This window comes from Ictalurus furcatus, chromosome 7, assembly GCF_023375685.1.
Source record: "Ictalurus furcatus strain D&B chromosome 7, Billie_1.0, whole genome shotgun sequence".
NCBI lineage: Eukaryota > Metazoa > Chordata > Actinopteri > Siluriformes > Ictaluridae > Ictalurus > Ictalurus furcatus.
The window spans coordinates 13,804,076-13,826,575 of NC_071261.1; the positions used below are offsets into that span (position 1 = coordinate 13,804,076).

General features: G+C 42.6%; 2 protein-coding genes across 5 annotated transcripts in view; both read right to left on the reverse strand.

The window, feature by feature from the left end:
• Positions 1 to 1,986, reverse strand: part of mfsd14a2 (major facilitator superfamily domain containing 14A2) — a 10,903-nt gene extending 8,917 nt beyond the window's left edge. The window contains exon 1 of the mRNA XM_053628716.1: positions 1,220 to 1,986. Within this exon, the coding sequence (XP_053484691.1) occupies positions 1,220 to 1,303 (84 nt within the window). The 5' untranslated portion in view covers positions 1,304 to 1,986. The remainder of the gene's footprint in view (positions 1 to 1,219) is intronic.
• A 760-nt stretch (positions 1,987 to 2,746) lies between these two features.
• Positions 2,747 to 22,500, reverse strand: part of myo9b (myosin IXb) — a 32,126-nt gene continuing 12,372 nt past the window's right edge. Inside the window, exons 11-41 of one of the 4 annotated variants that reach the window (XM_053628707.1) lie at positions 22,359 to 22,480; positions 21,593 to 21,734; positions 21,125 to 21,320; positions 20,918 to 20,993; positions 19,150 to 19,242; positions 17,627 to 17,666; positions 17,145 to 17,267; positions 16,878 to 16,958; positions 16,659 to 16,769; positions 16,421 to 16,543; positions 16,171 to 16,320; positions 15,028 to 15,182; positions 14,478 to 14,918; positions 13,312 to 13,396; positions 12,489 to 12,665; positions 9,852 to 9,931; positions 8,876 to 8,979; positions 8,580 to 8,761; positions 8,205 to 8,312; positions 7,923 to 8,099; positions 7,694 to 7,735; positions 7,468 to 7,579; positions 7,221 to 7,294; positions 6,397 to 6,589; positions 6,127 to 6,255; positions 5,865 to 5,970; positions 5,635 to 5,766; positions 5,351 to 5,474; positions 4,971 to 5,098; positions 4,475 to 4,596; positions 2,747 to 4,176 (exon numbers count right to left, since the gene is read on the reverse strand). In XM_053628707.1, the coding sequence (XP_053484682.1) occupies positions 3,998 to 4,176; positions 4,475 to 4,596; positions 4,971 to 5,098; positions 5,351 to 5,474; positions 5,635 to 5,766; positions 5,865 to 5,970; positions 6,127 to 6,255; positions 6,397 to 6,589; positions 7,221 to 7,294; positions 7,468 to 7,579; positions 7,694 to 7,735; positions 7,923 to 8,099; positions 8,205 to 8,312; positions 8,580 to 8,761; positions 8,876 to 8,979; positions 9,852 to 9,931; positions 12,489 to 12,665; positions 13,312 to 13,396; positions 14,478 to 14,918; positions 15,028 to 15,182; positions 16,171 to 16,320; positions 16,421 to 16,543; positions 16,659 to 16,769; positions 16,878 to 16,958; positions 17,145 to 17,267; positions 17,627 to 17,666; positions 19,150 to 19,242; positions 20,918 to 20,993; positions 21,125 to 21,320; positions 21,593 to 21,734; positions 22,359 to 22,480 (4,107 nt within the window). In that variant the 3' untranslated portion in view covers positions 2,747 to 3,997. Of the gene's footprint in view, positions 4,177 to 4,463; positions 4,597 to 4,970; positions 5,099 to 5,350; positions 5,475 to 5,634; positions 5,767 to 5,864; positions 5,971 to 6,126; positions 6,256 to 6,396; positions 6,590 to 7,220; positions 7,295 to 7,467; positions 7,580 to 7,693; positions 7,736 to 7,922; positions 8,100 to 8,204; positions 8,313 to 8,579; positions 8,762 to 8,875; positions 8,980 to 9,851; positions 9,932 to 12,488; positions 12,666 to 13,311; positions 13,397 to 14,477; positions 14,919 to 15,027; positions 15,183 to 16,170; positions 16,321 to 16,420; positions 16,544 to 16,658; positions 16,770 to 16,877; positions 16,959 to 17,144; positions 17,268 to 17,626; positions 17,667 to 19,149; positions 19,243 to 20,917; positions 20,994 to 21,124; positions 21,321 to 21,592; positions 21,735 to 22,358; positions 22,481 to 22,500 lie in introns of all 4 variants that reach the window. The other 3 variants (XM_053628708.1, XM_053628709.1, XM_053628710.1) reach the window with 3 other exon arrangements.

Sequence of the window (22,500 nt, forward strand, 5' to 3'; positions counted from 1 at the left end):
TAATCTCAGGGTGTAACAGTAACTCCACCCTGATGTTGATTAATTTACTGAAACAGCAGGTCCCACTGTGTGTTATTCCTCCAGTACACTGCTGTAGTTTCTCTCTCCTTCACATTGTAACTCCAACACACTCAACCCCAGTTTACAGCTTCAGTGCATTTATCCTTACACAAAAGCTGTCCTCTCTGTTAACTTTACACACACACACACACCGGTTATGATACAGTACACTCAGTGTAACTGACCTGAACATCACAGAGAAGCTTATTTCAATAAACAACACAAACTACTGATTTACTAAATATTTATTATAATTATGATACCAATTATTATTAATATTATTATTATTATTCAGAAAAGCTTACTCAATTTTACAATAAACAAATTTACCCTAATATAATATAGAATACACTAAATATATGTATTAAATACAATAACATCATCATAACCCTAATACTATAGATGAATAACAATAAGTAATTCTACAGAATATAACTCATCACTAATCACCGCTATCTTCATTTAACTTATCCACATATAATGAAAAGCGGATTTATCTTACTATTCAATTGTAATTAACTTTAATATAATAGAGGAGATTAGAAAGTAAAGTATGTATAAAACAGTATAAAGTGAGGAATGTCCAGCTCTCATCACCGACAAATCATCAACAACATCATCATCATCATCATCATCATCATCAACAACAACAACGCTGCTGCTGTTTATTTACAGCTCATAATATTGTTATAGTCATGTTTACACTGTGTGTGGGTTCCAGATGTTCCTCACAGGTCCAGCTTTACACAGCAGCACAAACACCCCAATACGTAAATAAAGAAACAAACTAATTACAGAGATGAATATTAATAAATATAACATTATTATAACATTATAACATTATTACAGTCTGTGTGTGTGTGTGTGTGTGAGAGAGAGAGAGAGAGAGAGAGAGAGAGAGAGTAAACACTGACTGCGTGGCTAAATCACACACACACTGTAATGAACATTAGATCAGATAATGAACATTACATCGGATTATTGTCGCGTCACTGCGCCGTGTTTAACTCGCTGCAATTTAATAAAACGCTGTAAAGCTAAAAGCTAAAAGCGGGTGAATGTAAACAGAATGCTGACGTTAGCCTTATGCTATGCTAAGCTAAGCTAAGCTAAGCTAGCACACACAGTGTTAGCATTAGCAGTAAGCAGGATAACTCACACTGCCTCCATCTTTAATGATGATTTTCTTGGCCAGAAGAATGCTGCGGTTCAGCCGCTTTTTCTTCTTTTTCTCTCCGGTCATCGTTAGCTTATATCCATCCTTTTAACACAAAGACGGATGGACCTACCCCAGTAGCTTAGCTTAGCTTAGCTCAGCCTAGCCGGATATTAGCCCAATACAGTTAGCTTCCCCGCTAACTGAATGATTCAATTCTCCAGCTCACTGTAGCACTATTACTGTTTCAACTTCCATATTCCGACAAATCCCGCCTACTTCGCTTTGATTGGTTACTACTTCTCCGTTCCAGTGTTATGATTGGCCAATTATATTCCACCTGCTGCGCTGTGATTGGTTAATAGTGCACACTCACAGCCGCTGCCCAGGTACTATATCATTTGCGAATGTATTTATTTTTGTTTGTTTGTGTATTGATTTATTTAACATTAACTCGTAAACTAAAAATATTTATAGATTTATTAATGCATTGTTTCTGTGCTTTAATTTGATTATTTTTTTAGATGACTGGATCTACACAAAGCAGCTGATTGAGAATAAATTGTTAAAGCTCTAATTTGTATTCTGCTAAATCCCTTTTTTTCTGTTTAACTGACACACACACACACCGGATAATGCACTGACCGTTACTCTATAATTTAATCTAATTATTATTGTTTCATGAAAAAAAAACATATCTCAGACTTTTAAAGGCTTAAGAAATGTAAAGTTTGAGAAAATGAAAACATTAAACATGATCATCATAACAGAGTGAGTGTCCTACACAATCCCACACAAATTACACAAATATATTAAAGATTATAAAAAGTAACACATTTATATTAGGTGTAAATATCACAGGGATAAAATAAAGATTTCATATTATTTATTTATGTTTTTAAATGTATTTTTATGTGGTGTGTAACAATAAACATTATTAACGGAGTATATAAAAAATCTCTGTTAAACATGATCATTTTCTTTTTTATCCTGCAATTAATTTTTTTTTCTTATAGAAACAACATAGTTATGTTTCTTTCCATATAGTTCACCAAAATCCAAATAATTCAAAATGAATAATAATAATAAGCAGAAGAAGAATAAGCGGTCATTGGATCTCGTTTGCAGAAATATTTTCTTTCAAAAAATAAAAAACACATAAAAATGTCAGTGTAACCTTAGAATAAAAATTTCAGTAAGTGATTACTTTCATTATTATTTTACATTTTAAAAGTGAATGCCACTGCAAATGTGAGAATTATTTCCTGTGTAATTTCTATAGAAAGCAACAGACTGAAGAAAATAATATAAATCAGTCTAAAATGCACTGTTTTTGTTTAGCTGTGTATCTAAAACTGTTTAAAATGAAAAGGTGTAAATACTGTAAGATGAATGTAATCCGTGTAATTCATCATCATGTCTTTTATCTGTTATAAACCTTTATAAAATCTTTATAGCAGGCAGCGCGTCCTAACATGGTGACGTTAATCAAATATATCTAAATTAAACACACGAACAAAGACATCTGTGTGAAATGACACTGATCTACTTACTTTTATTTTCCACAATATACAAGTTTCTCTGAGAGAGAGAGAGAGAGAGAGAGAGAGAGAGAGAGAGAGAAACACACACACACAGAGACACACACAGAGAGAGACAGAGACAGAGACAGGGAGAGAGAGAGAGACACACACACACACAGAGACAAACACAGAGAGAGACAGACAGACAGAGTGAGAGAGAGAGAGAGAGAGACAGAGACAGAGAGAGACAGAGAGAGAGAGAGAGACAAAGAGACAGAGAGAGAAAGAGAGCGAGAGAGACAACACCTAGGTTAATCGACACAGACAGGGAGGAAGCTGGAGGGCGGATAATGAAGATGATGAAGGTGATGGAGGTGATGGAGGTGAAGATTCAGTTGTGTTTTCATGAATAAACGCAGGTGATCAGGTTCAGTAAGGGCTGCGGAACACGTTATTATAAACTCCAGCGTGAGTTAGACAAAAGACACAACTAATAAAAAATAACAATAACAGGAAGTTGCCTTTCTGGTGACATCGTTGCATAATAAAGCGAGGATTATTCAGGTGAGGGCGTGGTGACGATATTATTATTAGGTAGGAGTTTCATTTCTGACTTTACGACAGGCACCAGTTAACTCTTCTCTTACGGATTAGCCATCGCGCGCTAACATCGCCATCGCGCGCTATTACACTTCTGTAATATTAACCGCCAAGTGTTTACGGTCTGATCAGCACTGTGTGTGTAAACACAGTTTTAGCTGGGATTCAGCTAACTAACCAATGCTAGCTAGCGGTTAGCACACAGTGACCGTCAGAGTTCTTCATTAGGTCACGCTGTAGAGTTTCCACGCTATTTTATTTTCAGTTTATACACTGATTCTAATAACAGCACTAACCAGTTAGCAACTTTAGCTCTTCCAGTGGCAACATTACAATTAGAATTGAATACATTATTTTTTTAAACAATCAGCTAGCTAGATATTTAGCTCCTACTAGAATGCTAGCTAGCTTGTCGGTGGAACCATCGCACTCTCCACACCAGCCAGGTCATGTGCGCAATGTTAACTAGCTAAACATAACCACAGCGACGACTTCTGGCAAAATCCCAACACAAATATGACTGTAAATGAAGAGAAAGAAAAAATATCTACTGCACACTTGGCTAACTCTCTGTAAACAGTCCATGCTAACAGTATTGCACATGGTGTATATGGTGGTATAGCGAGTGATTAGCGCTACACGCCTGATTGTTTAGATGCTAAACGTCGTCATCTATAAAGGGGATGTCGAGGTCAGTAAAGCGTCCGCTCGATATTAAATCTCGGTGGCCATCTTGGACGAGACACGTGGGCAGAGCATCAACTTGTCTCCGAGTTCTGTGATCATGCGGTGTTTTCTCCTCAGGAAGCTTCAGTGGCTCCGTCACGCTCCGCTGACCTGCAACAGAAACTTTCCATTTACATCATGTAGCATAGCATGCAGTTACAGGATGGTGCGCTAGGGTTAGCTTGTCTCCATAGCAGCGCTAGCAGAGATTAGCAGCAGCAACAGCAGTTAGCAATTACTAAAAATAGCTACTTATGAAGAGAACAATAAGGATTCAGACTGAACTACAGCTACAGTGAGAGGAACCTTCTTGGAGCCCGAGAGGAACCTGATGAGCGGAGCCACCTTCTCCTCATGCAGTGACGTCATGCAAAATTAAAATAAAAAAGCGTCTGTACCTGTTACTGACCTTCCAAGCCCAGGTGAGTGATTTTGTCCTTGAGAGGACTCTCAATGCTCACTGTGCTCTCACAGTCCAGGTTCTCATTATCAGAACCATCCAGGTCCGGCAGCCTGTAGGCCAGTTTACTCCTAAATCACAGAGATAAACACGTCACACTCTGTTTACACAGCATAACACGCTATGATGCTACGTCACGCTCATTACACTCCGTTTACACAGCGCTAACACGCTATAATGCTACGTCACGCTCATTACACTCCGTTTACACAGCGCTAACACGCTATAATGCTACGTTACGCTCATTACACTCCGTTTACACAGCGCTAACACGCTATAATGCTACGTCACGCTCATTACACTCCGTTTACACAGCGCTAACACGCTATAATGCTACGTCACGCTCATTACACTCCATCTGCAAGATATTGTATTAGGTAATATAAGGTATTAGAGCACAGTCTATGCTAATGCTAACAGATTGTATGCTAAAGTAAGGACTGACTTCTCGTGTTTTATAGATCGGATCCTCTCAAGGAGCGTGTTCTCCACATCTGAGTCCGAGCCGTCCCTTTGAGATACGTCCACTTTCCCCTTCGGGTTCTCCAGGACCTGAGACAAGAAGACACACTGCTGTGAAGAGCACAGAGAACAAAACACACACACACACACACATATATTCACCACCTTCATCATCAGGTTTCTATAACAGCAGCTCTGAGAAGATCATTGAAAAACTCGTAACAGCTCACACACACTGCTGTGGTGTAAAACACCTGGGTAAAGGAAAATAATCAGCCTCCAGGTGCTAACTACATTAGCATGCTAACTGTACTAGCGCGCTAACTGCATTAGCATGCTAACTGTACTAGCATGCTAACTGACCGTGTTCTGTCTGCGCAGTGTGAGCTGTTTAACTGCCAGAGCCTCAGCGTGCTCCAGCTGCTGGATCTCCTTCATCTTCTCGTCAAATCTCTTCATCTGCTCCAGGATCAACACCTCCAAACACCTACACACACACACACACACAAATTATACACACACGCACCTTATGCACACACACACACACACACACAAATTATACACACACACACACACACACACACACACACACACACGTGTTTAAAGCGGCGGTGTGTGTTCTCAGTGTGTGTAGTGAAGTCTCTTACAGTGTGGTCTTGGGCAGGTCTCTCATGCTGAGCAGCGGGTCAGAAACGTCAGGACAGCGCAGGACACATGGAGCAAACACGATGGCCAGAGCGTTAGCAGACATCCGGTTATGAGATTCCTCCTTCGCCACCCTGACAACACACACACACACACACACACACACACACACACACAATTCACAAACTTTCAAGCAGCACTGTATGTAGGGAGTGTGGTTTAGGACACTCACCTGACCAGGTGAAAGATAAGGCGCTCCAGCGTGGTGTAGTTCGGAGAAGGAAGTTCCTCTAACTTCCTGTAAATAGCTCGCAGCCTCTCTGATGTCTCTGGGACGTCTGAGGGAAAGTAAGAGAAAAACCTACTCACTTCCTGTCCATGACATCATCATGTGACATGAGCAGCTTCAGCAATGTGTGTGTGTATGTGTGTGTGTGTGTGTGTGTGTGTGTGTGTGAGTGTGTGTAAAACTGTATAAAATGGGAAATACACACCGGCGGCATACAGGAAGTCACTGTAGAGGTTAAAGGTCATCAGAGGGTCAGGTAACTCCCGTAACCAGCACTTTATCAGCCCCGTAACTGTGTGGATCTGATAATTATCCAGAACGGCACTCTGAGGACCTGAAACACATATACACACACACAGACACCAAAATGTTATGCCTGTTTCTATGGCAACAATCATCATCACAACAGTTTAGAGTGTGCATAGTGATTGAGTCAGAGTCACTGAGGGCTTCTGCTATGTTGTGTGTGTCTCACTCATGTCCAGCAGCTGATGAAGCTCTTTAGCTTTGAGGGTGGAGCCTGATTTGCGGTAAATCCCCTCGGTGTAGAGTCCGTTCATCTCCACATGCGCCAGCAGCCTCTCCAACACACAGGGCACGGGCTCTTCCCTGCTGGTCAAAGTGGGTAAGTGCACTCCGAAGTACACAGTGACTTTACCTGCTTCAGTCTGTAACACACACACACACACACACACACACACACACACACACACACACACACACACACAGGTGTTCACAGTCGTGCTGATATTCAGTACAGCAGCATGAGTGTGATGTTGCTACTATAAACAGTTCTATAAACAAGAAATTAATATTCAAAAAATATAACTGGTGTGATTTTTTAAAAACGTAATCTTCTTTGTCTTTGTAGTCAAACTGAATGAAACATTTTTTTGGTTTATTTTGCAGACAGTTTGTTAGCTAAACTATATATCGTGATTCGCATCGCATATCCTAGAAACGTCCTCAAGGACCGTGACATGATATTTTTGTCATATCGCCCAGCCCTACTGTTCTACTGAATATCAGCGCTCTCAGAACATCTCTCATCCAATCAGATTAGTGGATCAAAACTTACTGCTGAAAAGTGTGTTAGTGATTACGGGAGGTGTGTGCTACTCCAGCTGTTGTGGTAAATAATCATTATTGTTACTAGCGCTGCACCAGTAGGCGGCGGTGTGGTGTGTTTTAGAGGTATAACACACTGGCTGATCAGCAAGCCGGTAGAAGTAATAACACTGCGACTTATAGTCCGGAAAATACAATTACGTGATTAATTAGTACTGGAAAATCACTTACCTTCTTATCCAGGTGTTTGGAGCAGGGTGTTAGTATCTTACTCATACACTTCCTGTGACACACCATCTTACACACTGAAAATCACAACACACACACTACAGATTACTGATGTGTAATGTCTCTCAGATCACACACACTAATCACTATATCATCAGCCCACTGTGGGCCTGTCCCAAACCACACTCCCTAGCAGCACTATGTGCACTATGTATTGTAGGGGTAGAGCAGTGCATTGTGGGTAACTCACTGCTGCACATGCAGGCTTTCTCCATGCACCAGATGAACGAGCCGCACATGTCACATGACTGAACGATGTTAACTTGGTACGTACTGAATGAGTGATCTAGCGGGCTGTCAGACTTCACACACACACACACACACACACACACACACACACAGCAGTGCACTAAAGTGTAGTACAGACTGTCAGGATCAAGTGTATAAATAAAATAATACAATATAAATAAACTTACACACTTATCACTCTCTCTCATCCTCTTCATCTTTTTCGTGGGCTGATAAGAAAAAATATTATAATATACAGTATATTAAAATAATTATAATTTATATAGGGCACAGCGAACATACACTTCAATATGTGCATTTAATATTGTGCTTTAATAATATGTAATAATAATAGTATTCCTTCTTATGCTTCTAATTATTATTATTATTATTATTAATAACTATATGAGTGTGTACCTTGTTGATGTCAGACACTGACGAGACGCGTTTAATCTCGGCTCTGATAAAGCCGTCCAGCACCGACTGGAATAAATTCACCACCAGCGGCACCTCGTCCTTCTTCTTCTGCGCAGCTAAACTCGCCACTTTAGTTTTGTATCCCTGCAGCAGGCCTTTATAATTGATCTGAGGGTTCTGTTCAAACCACATGCACACACACACGCACACACACACGTGTGAACAGTGAACAGTGAGTGAACAGTGAGTGAATAACGAGTGAACAATAAGTGTGTTCCTCACCGAGAGCGAGTACATGCTCTTAATCGTGTCTCTGAACTGCATCGTGGCCGTGAAGAAAATCACCTCCGTCTCTGAGAGAGACTTCGCCCTGGATTGTAGCTCATTCATCTGAAGGTAACACGCACCAAACACACACCAAACACACACCAAACATGCACCAAACACGCAAACACACACCAAACACACCAAACACACACCAAACACACAAACACACACCAAACACACACCAAACACACCAAACACACACCAAACACACAAACAGGCACAAAACACGTGCCAAACACGCGCCAAACATTACCAAGTGTCCAGGATCTGATTGCAGAATAACACAGTACACACCCAAACACACACACACACACACACACACACACACACCTGATTTCCCAGGAACTCGTCGAGGTGGCGCAGTTCTGTTGTGTCGGTGATCTGGCGGTTGAGTGAGGCGTTACTCTGCTCCCTTATTTGTGTCCCGCGGCTGATCCTAATACTCTGACGTTTCCGCTTGGCCAGTGAGGACGGAGACGCCGACGTGGGGGAGTTACTGTTCGACCTCTTAACTACAGATCAAACACAACATACACACAAAATAAATAACAACACTATAGACCTAATAGATAGATAGACAGACAGATAGACAGACAGATAGATAGAGTAAAGCTGAGTGCTGTTACACTCTTCTCTCTCGGCGAGGGTCCTGGCCATCGTCACGTTTCCGTCCTGAGGAGTGAGACGCTTCTTCTGACCCAGAGGGAAATACCGACCAAAAAACCCTCCTCTGGAAAAAAAGAACAGACACCAGGACATGAAATAAAAAACACTAATGCATTCATTCTTCTCTCTTCTCCCTTTGTTTTCTTTCTCCTCACTCCACTCTTCATTTGTCTTTTCTTTTTTTATTTTATTCATTCATTCACTCACAGTATCATCTTTTTTTTCCCCAAAATATTTTGATTGAGAAAGAAAACATATTTCCTGTCACATAGAAACAATACCATTCTCATTTTTTGTTATACATACATATACACACACACACACACACACATGCATACATACATGGTGTAGAAAAGAAAAACTAAATTAAAGAGTACAATCAACTAAACAACCCCCAACCATAGAGATCAGGGCAAAAGAAAAACATATGACCAAGATGACAGGGAGAGCCATGGCATTTATCACACTTGTCCTCTTCTTCTGGATATATTACAGAAAGTCTCGACTTAGACAAATGGACTCTATGTAAATCTTTGAATTGGATGAGCGCAAGACGAGCACAAGAAGTAGTAGACTGTATCCTCCCTATAGCACGTTCCCAACACTCTTCACTTACTCCTAACTCCATTTCCCATGCACTGTATCATCTTATTCATTTTTTCATTCTTTTTTCCGTCGTCCTCTATTTCTTTCTTGTCTTCCTTTCCTTTTTTCCTCATTTGTTATTTATTCTTTCTTTCTTTTAGCTAGCAGGCTACATTACTGATAAGATTTCATATTCCACATTTTCTTTATCATGAAACTTTATTTGTGAGGCCGAATTGTAATGTTTGGGATTAGTGGACGAGCATCTGGTCGATGAAATATTCAATAACTTCTGTCTTATTTTCTTTGTTAAATGTAATGAATATTTTTCCGTTTATCAGCATGACTCACTTTTCCGGAGCGAGTTGCTGTGGTGAGGGTGTGGCTTCACTTGGGCTCTGCAGCACACTCGATTTAGATCCATCAGGCAGCTGAAAGTAAAACAGCCTCATTAACACACACAAACACAAACACACACACACACACACACACACTCTGTCTCTCTCTCTCTGTAGCCTATGCATCCAGCCTTGAGGAAAAAATCACATTATTCAGCATGTCCAGTAAAAGCAGCACTTCAGCGTCCCACCTGATGAAACACACAGTGGAAGTCTACACAGAGCTCCTCGTCCCCAAAACTCCTCCATGCTCCAGAAAACCCAGAGAACAAGAACAGCTAATCAGGTTTACTGCTTTATCTGTAAAGCTGCATCATAAATCCTGAGAATCTTCAGTACGTGTACAGCTTCATGAACTGATCAGTAGGTTAATGATCATTGACAGCGTTCCCACCACCGCATGCTGTAAATACACCATGATTGTTCACCTTTGACCTTTTTCACTAATAATAATAATAATAATAATAATAATAATAAGTCAAATTTGACATCGCTAAGAAACAACACTAAGCAGAATTTTTGTCCTGTAGTAATTAGTGTTAAAGTTAATTACACTCAACCTAAAAGAAAAATAATTAGTCCAGTTTTTTAAATTAATAATTAGAGTGTGTTAAGGAGGTGAGTGATGATTAATCATGTAAATCTGGATGGATATCGAGTGATTAAACAGATGAAATGGTCAGCTTAATTGTATTAGTGATATAAACCGGGACAGAATTAAACTTCCCTGTGAACTTTCTGTAACGGAGTGTGTATTAACCTCACCTCGTTTCGCCCTCGACAGCAACGACATCGTAGCTAACGTGAAGTGATTTATGCGCTCACGCTCCCTCACACGTGCTACGACTCGCTAAAACACTGCTGTGCTACTTCAACACAGGTGTGACCAGTTGCTTGTAGCATGTTAACTAGCTGCTTTGCTAAAATATTGCTAATTATAATCACACATTTGCTAAATGGACCCGTGTTCTAACTAGCTGTTGTTGTTTTTTTTCAACTAGCTAGCATGGTCATTTTTTAGTTAGCTAGTGTGATCATTAGCTGATTTGAGGAAAAAAAGACAGACAGTATTAAACCTAGCTAATTTACATACTTTACTTTTTAACTATTTGATATTTTGCTTTCTGGTGTTCTGTCAACCTGTCATGCTAATTATCTGGAGTGCCAACTTGATATAATAATCACAACAATATTAAACTAGCATGCTAAGTAGCTGGTGTGTCACCTAGCTAGCATGCTAAATGTGATCATTTTATGATTTGGTAAATGGTGATAACGAATTCTGTGAGCGTACAAATTCCCTGTTTTCTTCTTAGATAGCGTGATGCCTGCCTCATGTGCTAACTAGCCAGTGTGCTAACTCACTAGCAGAGTAATGTGATGCAGTTTGGAATACCTTTCCATTTGACTGACCATTAAATAAACCTGCAGCAATGCCTTCTGGGTAATTTTTTTCTGCTGAAGTCTATAGTGATCAAAACATTTCACTGGAGCTGATAAAGAAATAAAGTAGAGCAGTTCTGGAGAAAGAGAAGTTGAAATTGAAGCACTGTGTTCTGTACTGGAGCACAGCCTCCGAGTTACAGCATGACTCAGCAAAGAGTTTTAGATCATGTTCAGCACAACGTGACATCAGTCATGGTTCTGTTTCTGGCGTGCTGAGGTTTCACACTTGACAACAACTAACAACAAAAGTAAAAGGTCAGGAAACCAAACCAACCGCGATAGAGACACAAAGCCATGATGAAGAGAGCAGCAGCACTGGTTCTGTCAGGGGGTTAATACTTTAGTGCACATGCTGAGCTTCAGCTGCACTTCCTACGACACCCTTATTCACTCTTTATAACTGTTATCATGTACCTCATTATAACTGTGCTCTTAATTCAGAGGGGTACAGAACGTCTTCATTAACCGTCTTCTCTGCGAGACACGAGGACGTCTTTGTTTATTAAAGTTGTCATGGAAACCGAGGTTCAACTGTTCGTTGTTGTGTATTAAAGGTGCAGTCTGTAACATTCTAAAGTAATTCAATTCAAGTGAGAAAACTTCATATAAAAACTGCTTTAGATCCAATTTAAAAAAATAACGTTGTTTAAAATAAAGCCTGATATTAAGATAAGAGCATCTTAAAGTCTCAAAGTTCACGTCATGTTTTAATTTCCATCATTAGGAGCTTCTGAAGCACGTTATGTCGTCGTTAAACCGGTCGGGGATGTGGAACGTTCCGAAAAATCTTCACGTTGCAACTGATTTCTGACCCGGAGAAGATGAGCAGCTCTGAGCAGAACTCCACACGAGAAGGAAATCCAATGATACCAGGGGAAAGAACTGAAATAGAACACGGACAGGGCACTGCTTTAAATTAACCACATGCAGAAAACATAGCTCACTGAAAAGCAAAACCTTTCCTGCACTGCATCAGGGGATTCAATCACTGTATAATCACATCGTTTCCATAGCAACACCAGTCACGTTACATGAATAAAGATATGGATCTCCTAAACCAGTGCATAGCGCTATGAGCACAGTTATAATGCGTTATAAAGACGGGTGTCACAGGGAGTGTTCGCCGGTCTGTGTTGAAGGTCACCTGGGTTTTATGGAGCACCACAGGGGCGCTGGAGCGAAATGAGATGCCCGGGCTGAATGGAGGAAGTGGGAAAATCCAGTAATCCTCACACTCCTCTGTGCCTTTCAGCATGAGGCCGCTGCGAGCGTGAGCCAATCGACGCTTGTGTCTTGATCGCCTACGTCTACGCAGCGTCACCTATGTTTCCCAAACAAGGTTCCGTCATCATCATGCTCACAGGAAACGTGTTCTGGTTCTCGCACACAGCAGGCACGAGAACACGCTGAGGCTGAAACGTCAGCAAACCGAAGCAGATTCGCAGGAAAAATTCACAGCTTTCAAACGGACACTTCACACTCGGGCGTGTCTCGTTAAGCGCGTTACTGAATAATCACATCCAACACATCGAAAATCTGTCAGGAGATTGGAATTAACGTTGAAAGTACATTTCATTTCATTTTCCTGTGATTGAGACTACTGATAATCAATTCGACCTCATTAATCAACACTGTATATCTTTATCATGAACATGTCCATATATAATAATAATAATAATAACGATAATAATAATACTGCTGAGGGAAAAGAGGTCCGCTTCTCCTTAAGATCCTAGTTTAGGAGAAATCCTTGGATTAGACATTAACATCTGAACAATATTTGATCAGCACTGATGGAGTGTAACTACAGCACACACTGAGGTGCTGAGGGTTATAATACTCATTATAATCTCCCTTCATGATCTCCCTCATGAAAAATCTACTCTAATTAAAGTGCTGTAAAGTTGGGAGACTTGTAATATTTTATACATATTACAGTTAATGTGTGTGTGTGTGTTATACAGTACCTCGGTGTTGGACGGAGACGTACTGTCCGACTCAGATGAGCTCAGATTGGTCAGATTATCCAGGGACATTGAGATTCCTCGAGTCCTGAGTTAGAAAATGAGTTTATTCCCATGTTTAAGTCGATTATAAACTTTATATACAGTGTAATAATAATGAATAAAAACAGGAAAGAGGTGCAATGTAGCTGCTGTCATTAGGGGTCCAAGCACAGACGGTTTAAGAGCCCTAGGGCGAGTGTGTGTTATTATTTCACACGCCATTGAGGCCCAGAGAACCGTTCACACACTTTAAACAGTCTAGCGCCACCAACAGGCCAAAGCTGTGTGACCCGTGTGGCTGTGTGAGGTGTGTGACCCATGTGACCCGTATGGCCCGTGTGACCCGTGTGGCTGTGTGACCCGTGTGGCCTGTGTGACCCGTGTGGTCCGTGTGGCCTGTGTGACCCGTGTGACCCGTGTGGCTGTGTGGCCTGTGTGGCCCGTGTGACCCGTGTGGCCCGTGTGACCCGTGTGGCCTGTGTGACCCGTGTGACCCGTGTGGCTGTGTGGCCTGTGTGACCCGTGTGACCCGTGTGGCTGTGTGGCCTGTGTGACCCGTGTGGCTGTGTGGCCTGTGTGACCCGTGTGGCCCGTTTGACCCGTGTGGCTGTGTGGCCTGTGTGACCCGTGTGACCCGTTTGACCCGTGTGGCTGTGTGGCTGTGTGGCCTGTGTGACCTGTGTGACCCGTGTGACCCGTTTGGCTGTGTGGCCTGTGTGGCCCGTGTGGCCCATGTGACTCATGTGACTCATGTGACTCGTGTGACCCGTGTGGCTGTGTGGCTCGTGTGGCTGTGTGACCCGTGTGGCCCGTGTGGCCCGTGTGACCTATGTGGCCTGTGTGACTCGTGTGACCTGTGTGACTCGTGTGGCTGTGTGACCCGTGTGGCCCGTGTGGCCCGTGTGACCCGTGTGGCCTGTGTGACTCGTGTGACTCGTGTGGCTGTGTGACCCGTGTGACCCGTGTGACCCAGGTGACCCGTGTGACCCGTGTGATCCGTGTGAGGCGCTGCATTTACAGGATGAACTAAAACACTTGAGAAAAACTCCAACCAAGTAACAATCATCATAAATTCTGCACTGCTGAGTGCTTGGACCCCTGATCATCCATTTGCAAACGAGTCCTACTTTAATCTGCTCATCCCGAAGTTCTCGAGGTTGCTCGTCTCCAAAACCACAATGTCACTCCTTCGCTCTCTCCACTTCTCCACTTTCTCCCTCATGTTGGCCGGTTTGGAGCGCTGCAGCGTCATCATGCCAAGACCATTGTCTGTTTTTGGATCGGTCAGAGAGTCCGGTTGGGGTGGAGCGGCAGGGACTGAGGTGTCTCTGTCCATCTTCTCATTCTCTCGTCTCTCCCTCTGCTCCGGGGCGCTGCCTCGGTTCTGCTGGTCCTTGTCCCCAAGGTTCTTCACGCTCTCGTTCTTTGCTGGCGTTTGGGACGGTATCGGCGGCAGCGGCTTTATTTTACCATCAGGGCGTGGCAGCAGCGTCTCATTCCTGCTGTCCTCACTTCCTGAAGTGCCCTTAACACCATCTACCCTACGCACTCGCTCCTCCTGCAGATGCCTGGAAAACAAATCAATGACAAATTAAAGACTCAAGCCTTCATTACTGTTCCTAATCCCCCCGTTCCATCCAGCTGTGATGATGATGATGAAGGTTAATGGTTGTGTACCTGCGGTTCTCTGAACTCTGTTTCAGCTGCTGCAGATTCCTCAGGCTCTCTCTCTGCCGCAGGTACTCGGCTCGCTCACGAGATTCTCTCCATGCTTTCTGGATCACCGTGGCTGCTCTGCACTGGGTCGACACTCGATAACCTCGCCATGACCTCTGACATCACAGAACCCAAAAATATAATAAACAACCAGTCACCTACACTGACACTGATGGGAGCACCCTCAGAACCGGTACCACCATGTTCAACACCTTATGAAGGTTTAGTAAAAATAAGTTTGTAGAACAGACACGTCAGATACTGAAAGCTGTGGTTAAAAACACAACTAACATAGAAACAAAAAAAAAATCTTTAAATAATTTCATTTCCAGTTCTCACAGTCTGAGATCTGAATTCCACTTTCAGAATTTTTATGCTTAGGAACATTTATTAAGTTGAATTAATATCAATATTCCATATTTATTTAATTCTTTATGTCAGTAAGAGAAAAAAAATTCCATTTGCTTTAGTTCAGTCTTTGTCTGCAGAGTTTAAAGCATTTCAGTGAAAGCAGATGTGTGTCTGTGTGCATGTTAGTGCATGTGGGTGTGTGTGTGTGTTAGTATGTGTGTATGTGTTAGTGCTTGTGTGTTAGTGTTTGTTGTGTTTATGGCTGTGGGATTGAGAGATAAATATATTGAGCTCGGCTGTCACCTATTGTTTCTAATGTAGTCTAAACCTGAGGCAGTGTAATAAACCCTGATGATGAAGATGAGGAGGAGGAGGATGGGGAGGAGATGTACGGATGCTATACACAGTGTAGTGTGCAGGGCGGCTGTGGGTCAGGTGGTAGAGCGGGTTGTCCACTAATCGGAGGGTCGGCGGTTCGATTCCCGGCCCACATGACTCCACATACCGAAGTGTCCTTGGGCAAGACACTGAACCCCAAGTTGCTCCTGATGGCAAGTTAGCACCTTGCATGGCAGCTCTGCTACCATTGGTGTGTGTGTGTGTGTGTGAGAATGGGTGAATGAGACACAGTGTAAAGTGCTTTGGAACCGCTAAAGTTAAAAAAAGCGCTATATAAGTGCAGACCATTTACCATTATTATTGGTCCATTTTTCATTTCTGTGTAAATGTAAAATGTAATGATCTTTAATCCACCTGTACAGTGATGATGGCCCTCTTCCTCATCAGGAAGTGTTTACGTGTGAGACACGCCTGAAACCAACGCTGCAGCAGGAGGATTCTCCGCATCTCTTCCTTATGCAGTGTGTTCTGGAGCTTCTGTCTCTCCATCTCCTTTAAAAACACCTGGAAAGGACAGTTACCTGTGTCAGTTACCTCAACTAAATATGTAGATAATTATGAGGCAGCAAGGACACGAAGACGTGAGGACGTGAGGACGCGAGACCTTGGTCTTGCCGATCTGGAAGTTGTTCTTCTCCGCTGTGATTCTTAGCAGAAGTTTCTCAATGTCCTGCAGAGGAGAAGACGACTGTCTCGGCAGCAGGATCCTGAATTCCTCCCTGAACTCCTGCACATGGGTTCGAGAATAAAGTTTTACATGAGTACACACACACACACACACACACACACACACACACACACACTCATTTCCTGTTTGTGAACTTCAGGAAACAGAACTATACCTTAAAAGTGTACTTGGCTCCGTAACCTGATCTCTTAATGTGGACCGTATCTAACATGCCAGTGTACCTCAACTGTCGAAGAACGAGCTCATCATCAAACTGCATTTCCCTCTGAAACACACACACACACACACACACACACACACACACACACACACAATGTAATCACACTTGGGGTTTGGGCCGGTCTTAACCGCCAACGTTATAAAGAGTTTGAACCTTCTCAGCGTTGGACCTGATACAGCGCACAAAGAACGGCTCGGCTCTCCTCAGTGTGTCCAACAGCTTCACCAGAGACATCTGAAAAACATCCCATACACCCACACACCCACACACACACACACACACACGGTAGTATTGATCTGTCCATCAGGGTCCATTAAACACCACAGTTCCCTTCATGGGCTTTTATGTGTAGGAAAATATGTCCTACACAACTCTCTCTTTCTCTCACACACACACACACACACACACACACACACACACCTGGTACTGGCTGCTGATGCTGGGAGGTTTCTTCTTCTTGTGCAGGTGGGGTGAAATGCGAGTGTCGCTGTTGTGAAGATTCAAATCCATGATGAGCTTCAGACAGCGACAGTCCATCAGGTTCTGCACAAACAATCAGTGTGTGTGTTCAGTGTGTGTTTAATCTGTGTGTGTGTGTTCAGTGTGTGTGTGTGTTTAATCTCTGTGTGTGTATGTTCAGTGTGTGTGTTCAGTATGTGTGTGTGTTTAATCTGTGTGTGTGTTTAATCTGTGTGTGTGTGTGTTTAATCTCTATGTTTGTGTGTTCTGTGTTTGTGTGTTTAATCTGTGTGTGTTCAGTGTGTGTGTTTAATCTCTGTGTGTGTGTGTTCAGTGTGTGTGTGTTCAGTGTGTGTGTTTAATCTGTGTTTGTGTTCAGTATGTGTGTGTTTAATCTGTGTGTGAGTCTGTATTCAGTGTGTAATACTACAGAATAGTGTTACCTTTGGAATGATCTGTTTATTACGACCGGCACGGCTTTTCCTACAACACCACACACACACACACACACACACATACACACATACACACACACATATACACGTACACACATACATACACACACACACAGCAGGTTAGAAACACCACACGAACACAAGCACAGGAACGAGGGAATGCGAAAGACTATAAAGCTTATAAAGGTATTATAAATGAGGAATGGGTAAAGCCTACTGAAATAATATAAAGCATTATAAACGAGATATAAAGGAGTTATTAAGATTTGTAAGAAATAGAAAGAGTTATAAAGAGGCAGAAGGGAAATATGAAAGGGTTATGAATCATTATACAGGATTAGAGAGGAAGTGTTTGATTAGCTGATCAGCAGAGGCCCAGACTCACGGAGAAAAGTGTCGTAATTTCCTCAGAGAAACGGTGGAGAGACGAAACTTTTGAGGAACTTCACCACCTAACTGCGTTACCGTGCGGAGGATTTTGGCATGCATTTCCCTGACACAGCAGAGGAGAAGGGGTTACGGCTGTGTCCGAGTGCCTAAAACAACGGCTACTAACAGGAACTACCGTCTAGAGGACTATAAACTGCACAGAGATACACAGAAGAGTGACTAGAAATATTAAAGCATTGTGTTATCGTAGCCCATTCTCTAGCTTGCTAATAGCCTGCTTGCTAATTGGCTAATTAGCCGTTAGCATCCAGAGGACAGAGACACGTAATAAAAATGAACATAACACATAAAACAATTGAAAGTAGTAACTAATGCTCTACTGTAGGATTTGGGACAGAGCCGAGGGGAATGCCATAATCAGCACAAAATAAAATCCCATAATGCAGTAGAATCCAAAATCCACCACCAACAACTGATTACATTTCATCACACACCAAGTACTCATACATGCCAAAATTATTGACACCCTGCGGTAATATCGTAAATAAACACACACAAAACTAATGATCATTCTTGAAAAATAGTATATTACATGACTCTATACTGCTCTCTGTGCTGAGGAGTTTTTATTTTTATATCATGTTTCCCTGAGGTCTCACACGTTACCAAAAGACATAAGCAGTTCAAATTTAGCTCAATAACGACTAAAAACAAAACGTTTCACCTGGAAAATGTGTCAGGAATCGAACACATGAGCAGGACGGAGGAAAAAAACAACAAATATCACAGCTTTGTGAACTTTTCTGTAAATTTCAGCCCAAAAACCGCCTCCTTCAGTCAGACACACAGCTCTGACAAAATCTTCATTGTCAATTTCTCTGTGTTTTTTTTTTTTTTTTTAACAAAAACTTACATATTTGAGCTAAAAATATCACATATTGCAGTAATCTTTTTTACAGTTGAAAACGTTCTCATTTTCATAAAGGGTGCCAATAATTCAGGAATGCACAGTTGTTCCAAGAAAAGCCAGTGAGAAGACAAGAACCCAGAGGAACCTGTGTGTGTGTGTGTGTGTGTGTGAGAGAGAGAGAGATAGCATCTGTACGTCAGTACCAACATACTTTTTGCTCTCAAATGTGGCAAAGACGTCCTCCAAAATCTCGAGCGGGTTCTCCTCAGAACGGTCGAAGGAGAAATCGATGCAGGAATGCTGACTGCACACAGAGACACACAGAGACACAGAACACACAGAGACACACAGCACACACACAGAACACACAGCGACACAGAACACAGAACATATAGAGACACAGAACACACAGAGACACAGAGACACAGACACAGAACATACAGAGACACAGAACACACAGAGACACGGAGACACACAACATACAGAGACACCGAACACAGAGACACAGAGCACACAGAGCACACAGACACACAGAGACACAGAGCACACAGAGACACAGAGCACACAGAGACACAGAGCACACAGAGACACACAGACACACAGAGACACACAGAGCACACAGAGACACAGAGCACACAGAGACACAGAGCACACAGAGACACACAGAGACACAGAACACACAGACACAGAGCACACAGACACAGAGCACACAGAGACATGGAGACACAGAGACACACAACACACAGAGACACACAGAGACACACAGACACAGAGACACACAACACACAGAGACACACAGAGACACACAGACACACAGAGAGACAGAGCACACAGAGACACACAGACACACAGAGACACAGAGCACACAGAGACACAGAGACACACAGAGACACAGAACACACAGACACAGAGCACACAGACACAGAGCACACAGACACAGAGCACACGGAGACACGGAGACACAGAGACACACAACACACAGAGACACACAACACACAGAGACACACAGACACAGAATACACAGAGACACAGAACACACAGAGACACAGAGATAAAAACAACTGTTCGCTCTTGTACTTCTATGACAGAAATAATCTCACTGTATTAAAGGTGTTCATATAAACAGCTGCTATAAAATGTTTCTAAGAGTAAATATAGTAAATATAAACATGTGCTGCTTACACAAATATCTAATCATTATGTTGGTTATATTTACAGTTATAATAATTCAAAAAGGACATTTCACTATTTCAGTCTCAGTTCAGGTTATTATCATTACTGCTAATATTTACATTTATAAACTGCTTCACTAATATTGCGTGTAGAGAGAGAGACATGACAGAGCGAGAGAGAGAGAGAGAGAGAGAGAGACATGACACAGAGAGAGAGAGAGAGAGAGATGACAGAGAGAGAGAGAGATATGACAGAGAAAGAGAGACATGACACAGAGAGAGAGACATGACAGAGCGAGAGAGAGAGAGAGACATGACACAGAGAGAGAGACATGACACACAGAGAGAGAGACATGACAGAGAGAGAGAGACATGACAGAGAGAGAGAGACATGACACAGAGAGAGAGAGACATGACACAGAGAGAGAGAGAGAGAGACATGATAGAGAGAGAGAGAGATATGACAGAGAAAGAGAGACATGACACAGAGAGAGAGACATGACAGAGCGAGAGAGAGAGAGAGAGACATGACACAGAGAGAGAGACATGACACACAGAGAGAGAGACATGACAGAGAGAGAGAGACATGACAGAGAGAGAGAGACATGACACAGAGAGAGAGAGACATGACAGAGAGAGAGAGACATGACAGAGAGAGAGAGACATGACAGAGAGAGAGACATGACAGAGAGAGAGACATGACAGAGAGAAAGAGAGACATGATAGAGAGAGAGACATGACAGTGAAAGAGAGACATGAGAGAGAGAGAGAGACATGACAGAGAGAGACAGCTGGTGAAAGTCTCACCTCATCAGTTGGCCAATGGTGGAGGACGGTCTCTTCATTTGTTTCAGTGTGTCACGGGAGTATCGTCTTACTGTCACTACACACCACATCATCACCATTACATCACTTCATCATCACCATTACATCACCACATCATCACACACGGTCCACTTCATCAAAGTCACATATTCTGTTATTACATTAATAAACATGAACTTGACTTGTTACCTGGATGTTCCGTGGCCCGGCGTTGCCCCGCCCCTTTAATGGCATACACTGCACGTACGGTGGCCCTGAGGACCCCCCACCTGAACACTGCGACTGGGTCTGAACTGATTAATCGCCTCAGATATCCTCGTTTACTACTGCGAAGGACAGCGACGATATCGGGCCTCATGTGGTCTGTGTTTTTCGCTCTGAAATCCTGAGGGAACATGAAGCTTCATCAGACACCATACTTCTGTCTCAGTCTTCTAACTCTTTCTTGAGAGCACATCGATCCCCTGCTGAGCTGCACTGCCCTCTGAAATTAGCTAGCTAGCGTTAACACTGGAGTTGGTTACATTATAATAAATAGCTAGCTAGTAGCTTCATTAAATGGATTAAAACTAGCATAAGCCTGTGTAGCTAAACATAACTAGCATGCTAGCTATTAGATTGTAAAATAACAGCTACAGGTGTACACCATGACTCTACCTTTATTTGGTATTTGACTTTGCCGGCGTAGTGTCGGATGACAAAGGCGGGCTCTAGAACCAGTGTAGGAACAAAGTAAGGGTTCTCCTGATGCTGCCGCTTAAACTTCTCCAACAGCGTGTTATCAGTCGCTTGAGGTAAACTGGAGGAGGTTCAGACAGGAAGAGGGAGGTGAATGCACAGTGTGTAGTGTTGTGTAGTGTTGGGTAGTTGTGTAGTGTAGTGTAGTGTAGTGTTGTGTAGTGTAGTGTTTGTAGTGTTGTGTAGTGTAGTGTAGTGCTGTGTAGTGTAGTGTAGTGTTGTGTAGTACTGTGTAGTGTGTGTAGTGTTGTGTAATGTAGTGTTGTGTAGTGTAGTGTTGTGTAGTTGTGTAGTGTAGTGTTGTGTAGTTGTGTAGTGTAGTGCTGTGTAGTGTAGTGGAGTGCTGTGTAGTGTAGTGCTCTGTAGTTTAGTGTTGTGTAGTGTAATGTAGTGTTGTGTCGTGTAGTGTCATGTAGTGTAGTGTTGTGTAGTGTAGTGTTGTGTTGTGTTGAACCCAGGGGCGTTAGCTGGACTGTTACTCATCCAGGGCTGAGCCCAGTTTCTTCTCCATGCATCTCCATCATTTAGGTATTGATAAACCACTCCAGGTGGACAATTATTTGGGGCTAAAGATAAAATCTTCGAGGCTACAGCCCAGACCAGGTTACGCCCCTTTTTAACCGTTTACTCAGCTTCAGCCCCACCACCCAGTCCGGGTTACGCCCCTGTTTAACCTTTCACTCACCTGCTCTCCTCGTCCAGCAGGTACAGCAGACCTGTGGGCTTCTTACTGATCAGATTAATGCAGCCAACATTATCTGTGTAACTCACTGAGGTCCAGCTGATTCCCTCCGACACATACTCCTCCTGAAACACCAACACAATGT